Source organism: Salmo salar, chromosome ssa19 (assembly GCF_905237065.1).
Source record: "Salmo salar chromosome ssa19, Ssal_v3.1, whole genome shotgun sequence".
In the NCBI taxonomy this organism is placed as follows: domain Eukaryota; kingdom Metazoa; phylum Chordata; class Actinopteri; order Salmoniformes; family Salmonidae; genus Salmo; species Salmo salar.
Window position 1 is genome coordinate 42,047,202 of NC_059460.1, and position 10,251 is coordinate 42,057,452.

Here is a 10,251-nt window from a genome sequence, read left to right on the forward strand (position 1 = left end):
CAGTTGGGATTTTGTGCGGGATTGTTTATTGTCCACGTTGTGTTACCGAAAGTTTTGTCGAGGGATTTACGGGGCTGCGCTCCTTGCCTTTTTGTGCCTTGGAATTATATTTTGTGTTTTATGGGCACAGTTAAAAATACGTGAACTTTGTATAGCGCCCTGTGCTTTTCGGCGTTTGTGTGTGTCAGGTTTATTAAAAGACACTCACCTCCAGCACCTCTGTCTCCTGCATTTGATTCCGCCTATCCGCCAGTCCAAATCAGACGTGACATATTTTGGGTTCTCATGGAGTGTGACAGTTGAACTAAGCTCATGATGGATTTCTAAGTTATACTCTTCAAGAATCAATGGGTATATCTTTAATTTAAGTACAAAAATGGATGTAGCAACTGCTGATTGCCCCTTTAAGCAACACCTAACTATCATTCATTGTTCTGAGGGGTCATGTTTGGGCAACCATAGCACAACTAGCACAACCATAGAACTAACCATAGAACCATAGAACTAACCTTCAGACGAGCTTCAATGCCATACAACTCTCCTTCCGTTACTTCCAACTGCTCTTAAATGCAAGTAAAACTAAATGCATGCTCTTCAACCGATCACTGCCCGCACCTGCCCGCCCGTCCAGCATCACTACTCTGGACGGTTCTGACTTAGAATATGTGGACAACTACAAATACCTAGGTGTCTGGTTAGACTGTAAACTCTCCTTCCAGACTCACATCAAACATCTCCAATCCAAAATTAAATCTAGAATCGGCTTCCTATTTCGCAACAAAGCATCCTTCACTCATGCTGCCAAACATACCCTCGTAAAACTGACCATCCTACCGATCCTCGACTTCGGCAACGTCATTTACAAAATAGCCTCCAACACTCTACTCAGCAAATTGGATGCAGTCTATCACAGTGCCATCCGTTTTGTTACCAAAGCCCCATATACTACCCACCACTGCGACCTGTATGCTCTCCTTGGCTGTCCCTCGCTTCATATTCAAACCCACTGGCTCCAGGTCATCTATAAGTCTTTGCTAGGTAAAGCACTGCCTTTTCTCAGCTCTCTGGTCACCATAGCAGCACCCACCCGTAGCACGCGCTACAGCAGATGTATTTTGCTGGTCACCCCCAAAGCCAATTCCTCCTTTGGCCGTCTCTCCTTCCAGTTCTCTGCTGCCAATGACTGGAACGAACTGCAAAAATCACTGAAGCTGGAGACTCAGATCTCCCTCACTAACTTTAAGCACCAGCTGTCAGAGCAGCTCACAGATCACTGTAAATATCTGTAAATAGCCCATCCAACTACCTCATCCACATACTGTTATTTATTTTATTTATTTTGCTCCTTTGCACCCCAGTATCTCTACTTGCACATTCATCTTCTGCACATCTATCACTCTAGTGTTTAATTGCTATATTGTAATTATTTCACCACTATGGCCTATTTATTGCCTTACCTCCCTTATCCTACCTCATTTGCACATGCTGTATATAGACTTTTTCTATTGTATTATTGACTGTATGTTTGTTTATTCCATGTGTAACTCTGTGTTGTTGTTTGTGACAAACTGCTTTGCTTTATCTTGGCCAGGTCGCAGTTGTAAATGAGAACTTGTTCTCAACTAGCCTACCTGGTTAAATAAAGGTGAAATAAAAATTAAAAAATATATATTAAAAAATTACAACTGGAAAATGCATCACCCATAGTTGATTTTTGACAGAGCCACACCATTGTTGCAGTGACATTCTGTACAGAAAATGTTTTGTTCCATGCAACAGCTAACCATCATTGATTGCTGTGAGACATCATCACAAATAGCACAACTTGGAAAAGCCCAGGGGAAGAACCATAAGGTCACGGACTCAAAGCCAGTGACCATGGACTCACATTCAGATGGAAAGATTGCTTCATATTTGTTTCATAATCAGACCTCTCCAATACCATACCAGGGCTCTCCAACACAGATCCTGGAGAGCTGTTGGTTTTCCCTCCAACCCCAGCTGTAACTAAGCTGATTCGGCTTTTCAACCAGCTAATTATTACAATCAGGTGGCTAGATTAGGGTTGGACCGAAAACCTACAGGAGGGTTACCCTCCAGGAACAGGGTTAGAGTTCAAACCTACAGGAGGGTATCTCTCCAGGAATAGGGTTGGAGTTCAAACCTACAGGAGGGTATCTCTCCAGGAACAGGGTTAGAGTTCAAACCTACAGGAGGGTATCTCTCCAGGAATAGGGTTGGAGTTCAAACCTACAGGAGGGTATCTCTCCAGGAACAGGGTTAGAGTTCAAACCTACAGGAGGGTCTCTCTCCAGGAACAGGGTTGGAGTTCAAACCTACAGGAGGATGACTCTCCAGGAACATGTTTGGAGAGCCCTGTTTTAGACTGTCTGGACATGCAAGATCTTGAGTAGAGGACCAGGCAAGCAGATACCATTGACCTAAGACTTTCTCAGTGTGGCAACTCCCACAATAACACCATTTAGATGGCAACTCCCACAATACCACAACAATAAAACCATTTAGATGGCAGCTGCCACAATACCACAACAATAACACCATTTAGATGGCAACTCCCACAATACCACAACAATAACACCATTTAGATGGCAGCTGCCACAATACCACAACAATAACACCATTTAGATGGCAGCTGCCACAATACCACAACAATAACACCATTTAGATGGCAGCTGCCACAATACCACAACAATAACACCATTTAGATGGCAGCTGCCACAATACCACAACAATAACACCATTTAGATGGCAGCTGCCACAATACCACAACAATAACACCATTTAGATGGCAGCTGCCACAATACCACAACAATAACACCATTTAGATGGCAGCTGCCACAATACCACAACAATAACACCATTTAGATGGCAACTCCCACAATACCACAACAATAACACCAATAACACCATTGTCAAATTTAGATAACAGAGTGAGTCTTTTCAACCAGTTTGAGGGCCTGGTGCATGCCGTCGGCGGACAGCTTGCGGTTGATGTTGCGGTAACGGCAGCGCAGCAGGTTGCTGTAGGTGGTCCTCAGATCCCTGTTGAAGAAGGCGTAGATAAAAGGGTTGAGGAGGGAGTTGGCATAGCCCAGCCACAGCAGGGTCCTCTCCACCCACAAGGGCACACAGCTAGGGCAGTCCGCTCTGCAGATGAAGGGTCTGGCCGTGGACAGTAAGAAGAAAGGCATCCAGCAGACACTGAAGGCCCCTACCACGATCCCCAGGGTGGCTGCTGCCTTCTGCTCCCGCTTGAAGATGGACATGTTCCTCCGGTTGCTCCTCATGAGGCGCGAGAATCGCGTGCACTCCTCCACCTCCCTGTGGAGCCTCAGGGCGGCCGACACACAGTCCACGCTCTCCTCTTCCTCCTCCTGTTCCTCCATGGCTTCCTCCTCTTCCCCCCGCGCCTCCTCCTCCCCGACCCGCGGGAAGCCCGTGATGGTGTGCTTGGCAGCGCTGAGCTTGGCGGCGCGGTAGATGCGGTAGTACATAATGAGCATGACGGATACGGGGATGTAGAACGCCACTGAGGTGGAGTAGATGGTGTAACCAAAGTCCTGGCTGATCAGACACACCTTGTTGTCGTTTACATTCTGGGCCCAGCCGAAGAGGGGGGGCAGGGTGATGGAGGCAGAGAGGAGCCATACGGACAGCACCATCTTGGCCATGCAACAGCCATTCTGCCTCATAGGGTAGGTCAGAGGCTTGGTTATGCCCAGGTACCTCAGAACAAACAATAAAAAAACATATAATTAATTAGCTGCTAAACATAAACTGTTTATACATACAGAACATACTACTGTAAAATACATTAAATGAACAGAAAACAACTTCCAACAGAAAACAAACACTGGGGAGTTATTCACCCCAAATGAACTATAGCAATTATAATAAGATACTGTATAACAATCTTATTATAATGTAGCCTACTACTACAGCTAGGCTATACTTTTGAGAATGGAATTCTGAACTACTTACGCGTTTGTATTAATATTATTACAACAGGAAAGGAGCAGAAGCAGGGAGACAGAGTAGAGGGAGCAGCAGAGACAGGATAGGAGCAGAAGCAGGGAGACAGAGTAGAGGGAGCAGCAGAGACAGGATAAGAGCAGAAGCAGGGAGTCAGAGTAGAGGGAGCAGCAGAGACAGGATAGGAGCAGAAGCAGGGAGACAGAGTAGAGGGAGCAGCAGAGACAGGATAAGAGCAGAAGCAGGGAGTCAGAGTAGAGGGAGCAGCAGAGACAGGATAGGAGCAGAAGCAGGGAGACAGAGTAGAGGGAGCAGCAGAGACAGGATAGGAGCAGAAGCAGGGAGACAGAGTAGAGGGAGCAGCAGAGACAAGGTAGGAGCAGAAGCAGGGAGACAGAGTAGAGGGAGCAGCAGAGACAGGATAGGAGCAAAAGCAGGGAGACAGAGTAGAGGGAGCAGCAGAGACAGGATAGGAGCAGAAGCAGGGAGACAGAGTAGAGGGAGCAGCAGAGACAGGATAGGAGCAGAAGCAGGGAGACAGAGTAGAGGGAGCAGCAGAGACAGGATAGGAGCAGAAGCAGGGAGACAGAGTAGAGGGAGCAGCAGAGACAGGATAGGAGCAGAAGCAGGGAGACAGAGTAGAGGGAGCAGCAGAGACAGGATAGGAGCAGAAGCAGGGAGTCAGAGTAGAGGGAGCAGCAGAGACAGGATAAGAGCAGAAGCAGGGAGTCAGAGTAGAGGGAGCAGCAGAGACAGGATAAGAGCAGAAGCAGGGAGACAGAGTAGAGGGAGCAGCAGAGACAGGGTAGGAGTAGAAGCAGGGAGTCAGAGTAGAGGGAGCAGCAGAGACAGGATAGGAGCAGAAGCAGGGAGACAGAGTAGAGGGAGCAGCAGAGACAGGATAGGAGCAGAAGCAGGGAGACAGAGTAGAGGGAGCAGCAGAGACAGGATAAGAGCAGAAGCAGAGAGACAGAGTAGAGGGAGCAGCAGAGACAGGATAGGAGCAGAAGCAGGGAGTCAGAGTAGAGGGAGCAGCAGAGACAGGATAGGAGCAGAAGCAGGGAGTCAGAGTAGAGGGAGCAGCAGAGACAGGATAGGAGCAGAAGCAGGGAGACAGAGTAGAGGGAGCAGCAGAGACAGGGTAGGAGTAGAAGCGGGGAGACAGAGTAGAGGGAGCAGCAGAGACATAAAGGGCTCAATCCCTCTGCAGGGGGAAAATATGGTTCTGGAGGCGAAAGTGTTACCCACTCAATTTACTATGTAAATATGTATGATAGATTTTTAAAAAAATACTTTTTAATTTAGTACACGAATTGGTGCACAACCCGTATGGGAATATTAACACAAGTAGCCTATGTGTGCACAAAACACAAACCACAATTTTTATTTAACAAATGAAATGCAATTAACAATTAAATGCATAATTAACAATCGTAACCAAACGGATTTAACCTTGTCACATAACACAAGCAATACACTTGTCCTTCTATGTAGGTAACAGCAGTGCTTCAGCAGAGCTGGAGCTGAGTTCCTGCACTTCGAATGTTCTACTGCTTGAGCTCCTGACCCTCTTATAGAATATTAGCTCTAAAGTATTGTGGAGCTCCTGTACCTAAATATAAACAGTACCGTCACCCACAATGAGTACCGGTGTTGTGCCAGTATTAAAATATCTTCGTGTTCTTCATTGCTGTGACTTGCTTGCTAGTTGAGATTTCTGCTCTTCACTCCGTTGTCAGTTTAGCCTACATTTCACTGATCTTAGTAGCAGAAAGCATTTTTTCTCTGCAGTTTTCGGTTTGTCTATTTGTTTCAATATGGCGCCCTGGGTGAACCCCCCTTCAGCGCCCGCCCGCACCCGGGGCGCCCTGTGCCATAGTTGTTCTGAAATGTTTATTGCTTGCCTAGATTTTACTCCCTCCTCTATGTTTAATATAACACACATACATTAATTCTTAATTTCGGTTGCCTATCCTGACGTGAAGTTTGTTCTATAGAAAGTATTTAACTCTGATGTGTGCCATAGAAAGTATTTGACTCAAGCCACAAAATGAAGGAAATTAGAACACCCGCACCCATTTCAGTCCGCCAATCAAATCATATCAAATCAAATGTTATTGGTCACATACACACGGTTAGCAGATGTGAGTGTAGTGAAATGCTTGTGCTTCTAGTTCCGACCATGCAGTAATATTTAACAAGTAATCTAACAATTTCACAACAACTACCTTGTACACACAAGTGTAAAGGAATGAATAAGAATATGTACATAAAAATATATGGATGGGCGATGGCCGAATGGCATAGGCAAGATGCAGTAGATGGTATAGAGTACAGTATATACATATGAGATGAGTAATGTAGGGTACGTAAACATTATATAAAGTGGCATTGTTTAAAGTGGCTAGTGATACATTTATTCACTGGGCAATAGGAGTTGGAACGGCACTTACCTGTCTATACTAATTACGCACAGCGTCATTATAGATGCAGTGCAACACATCACGTCCATGGCAATAAAAACATTGCAGAAGACTTGGCCAAAAACCCATTGCCCCCCAATAAGGTCCGTTATACTGACAAATGGCATAACTGCCAGCGCGATTGAAAGGTCGGCGACCGCCAGAGACACGATCAGATAGTTGGACGGCTGCCGCAACTTTTTCACGAAGCACACCGAAATCACCACCAGCAAGTTCCCGCAGATAGTAAACAGCGTGAGCGTGGTGAGGATCGCTCCAATAAATACTTTCTCCACCTTGTCGTAGTTCCGAATTTGTTCCCCGCACCTGGTGCCATTCTCCATCAGCAGAGTTGAAGACTGCGAAGTGGCGGACACTGCCTCTGCCGCCTCTTGCACAATCTTCAGCAAGTGTGGAACGAGCGCCTCCGAAATCATGTTAGTTGCGCCAGGCTCTTCCGCTCTCTCTATCGCGTAAGATCTCGTGTTGCTGTGGTTGAAAGTTCCATTTGCATCCACGACCATGCTGGTTGGTCTTTATCCATGAACATGCAACCCCCGTAAAATGCCTACCCACAGACGTGCATGTGTGATTGTAAATGACTAATCTGCATCGTCCGCCCAGAGCGCACATTCATAGTAACCAAGTCAGAAACACGCAAATTGCTCTATTTTATGGACATTACTCAAAACGCACGGCGGAAAAATGTATACAAAATGTTTCTGAGGACATCTCGCACCTCTGGACGCCATCTATAAATAAAAGCTCCTGGGGGCATGTCAGCGCAATTATAGCTGAGTAACAAATGACATCCGAAACACCCTGAATATTGGAGTACTAGCAAATATATTTAAAACAATTTCAAATGTATCAATGATTTATTCAAGACATTAAATAAATATGTCATTGTCTGAATAGTCAACCAATCCAATGCGGCCACGGACAATTACGCATGGAGACAAGGGGAACTGTATCCAAACACCTACTTTTATTGGCTGTAATAGAGTTACAACGTAGGCCTAATAAATGTGTAGGCTGCAATATGGCCAAAAGAAATGTATATATAGCCTACTGTAGTAACGTATTGGAGCTGTTGTGGTTAGCAGGTCTAGGGGCTGGGAGACCCTGGATCGAGACCCCCGGCATTACACTGTCGCTGTTCGCATATAATCGCGACGTTGGTGTCAGAAGTAGGATGGAGCCCGTGAGGCCATGGTATGTACACGTCCATTTGAATTCAATCACTTTTTTTTGACAGCACCCCTTTTCATTTGAATTAAACCTTCCATACACATTTGCCCATTGTAGAAGTGGTGACTTTTTGGAACTGTATGGCAAAACATTCAACAGATAAAGGTGTTCAAAGTTGACTTATTTTGAAAACCCCACCTTTAAACAAATATATAAATTGACCTATTTTATTATTTTTACCTTAAAACGTCGATTTGGCCTATCTAAAAACGCGAAAACTCAGTTATTCTTTCATATTCGCAGATGTTGTAGCTTAGACCCTATGTTACACCATCTGAGGTTTTTCTGTCGTGCCCGCCATCGGTTGAGACACAACATGCTCTTGAATACAGGGTGGGTGTCTTATTCCAACTGATAACTGTAGTATAATGGGAATCAATTTGAAATGTGGCCTTTCAAATGGTACCACAAAGATGGTTGGAGGTTCACACATCAGAGAATTTTGACATGAATGGGAAAATATGTTGTTTTAAATCATACTGTCAATCCCCTGTTCCCATCCTGTGAGGTTGGGTACTGGAACAGCAAAATAAATAAAGTTCGTGTAAATGTGCAACTATAGTACTATAATCTGATCGACACCTGGTCACAGCCAAGTATGTCATGGGGTTATCATGTACTGAAGTGTGTTTATCTGACCTGTCCTGTATTATTCATAAGACTGAAGTCAAATCGGCCGATGTCTTACAATACCCAAGATTATACGTAGAGGCTTTTTGGAGTCACTTTTCAATTATCCTCTCCACCTTGAGAAGTGCAAAACTATACATTTAGGCCAGGTATTCCCAAACAGGGATACGCGCAATGCCGTCGGGGGTAAGCCAAATAAAAATGTGATTCAATTTTTTTTAAATCATAATAATACATTTAAAAAATTGTAATTGTTTTCTTCTTCGCATTTTCAAACATTCCATTTATATTTACCAACGGGGCTGTACATTTGGGTGAGTTTTTTCTCTCGCCTGAGTAGCCTCATTTCACTGCCAAAAATACAATGAAACCATCTAGTGTTCAGCGAAATAAAGACACAATGTCAAATGCAGGTAACCTAGTCAAATAATTAACATCCAATCACATCAACCGTTACTCTCTCACGGGAATTCCACTAACTGTCCGTATTGACAGGGAGACATACCGGAGTGGTAACGCACGTGCAAGCAGTTGCTCCCGACGCCACTTGGGTACACTGCAGCATCCACCGAGAGGCTCTTGCTGCCAAGGGAATGCCTGACAGCTTGAAAAACGTTTTGAACACTGCAGTGAAAATGGTTAACTTTGTTAAAGCAAGGCCCCTGAACTCTCTTGTATTTTGTAACACTTTTACAACATACAGAAGTCCGCTGGTTATCAAGGGGCAAAGTATTGACACATTTTTTTGAATTGAGAGACAAGCTTAAAGTTTTCTTTACTGACCATAATTTTCATTTGTCTGACCACTTGCATGATGATGAGTTTCTCACACAACTGGCCTATCTGGGTGATGTTTTTTCTCGTCTGAATGACTTGAATCTAGGATTACAGGGACTCTCCACAACTATATTATATGTGTGGGACAAAATTGAGGCTATGATTAAGAAGTTGGAGCTCTTCTCTGTCTGCATTAACAAGGACAACACACAGGCCTTTCCATCATTGTATGATTTTTGTGTGCAAATGAACTCAAGCTTACGGACAATGTCAAAAGCGAAGCACCTGAGTGAGTTGGGTGCTCAATTATGCAGGTACTTTCCCCAAAACGGATGACACAAACAACTGGATTTGTTATCCCTTTCATGCCCTGCCTCCAGTCCACTTACCGATATCTGAACAAGAGAGCCTCATCGAAATTGCAACAAGCGGTTCTGTGAAAATGTAATTTAATCAGAAGCCACTGCCAGATTTCTGGATTGGGCTGCGCTCAGAGAATCCTGCCTTGGCAAATGGCGCTGTTAAGACACTGATGCCCTTTTTTTTGCAACCTATGTGAGAGTGGATTCTCAGCCCTCACTAGCATGAAAACTAAATACAGGCACAGACTGTGTGTGGGAAATGATACAAGACTGAGAATCTCTCCAATAGAACCCAACATTACAGAGTTATGAGCATCCTTTCAAGCACACCCTTCTCATTAACCTGTGGTGAGTTATTCACCATTTTCGATGAACAAATAAGGTGTTATATGTAAGATGGTTAAATAAAGAGCAAAATTATTGATTATTATTATATTATTATTTGTGCCCTGATCCTATAAGAGCTCTTTGTTACTTCCCACGAGCTGGGTTGAGACAAAAACTCACACTCATTCTTGTGTTTAATACATGCATTGTATAGTGTGTGTGTGTGTGTGTGTGTGTGTGTGTGTGTGTGTGTGTGTGTGTGTGTGTGTGTGTGTGGCAGGCTTACAATGATGGCAAAAAACAACATTTGAGAGTGTGCTGACCCTGGTGCCAGAGGGGGTACGGCAGCTGGAGGTTGAATGTTTGAAGGGGTACGGCACTATAACAAGTTTGGGAACCACTGATTTAGGAGATTATCACCAGATATAGGCAGTGACTGTGGACCATTC

The 10,251-nt window shown here is 44.5% G+C and overlaps 1 protein-coding gene across 1 annotated transcript; it reads right to left on the reverse strand.

Annotated features, from left to right (window-relative positions):
- Window positions 1-1,644: 1,644 nt before the first annotated feature.
- LOC106578832 (5-hydroxytryptamine receptor 7) lies at window positions 1,645-7,118 on the reverse strand. Its single transcript, XM_014158028.2, has 2 exons — window positions 6,447-7,118; window positions 1,645-3,747 (listed from the first exon to the last, which is right to left on the reverse strand). The coding sequence occupies exons 1-2, from the start codon at window positions 6,977-6,979 to the stop codon at window positions 2,940-2,942; spliced, it is 1,341 nt and encodes a 446-aa protein (XP_014013503.1). The 5' UTR covers window positions 6,980-7,118; the 3' UTR covers window positions 1,645-2,939.
- Window positions 7,119-10,251: the final 3,133 nt, after the last annotated feature.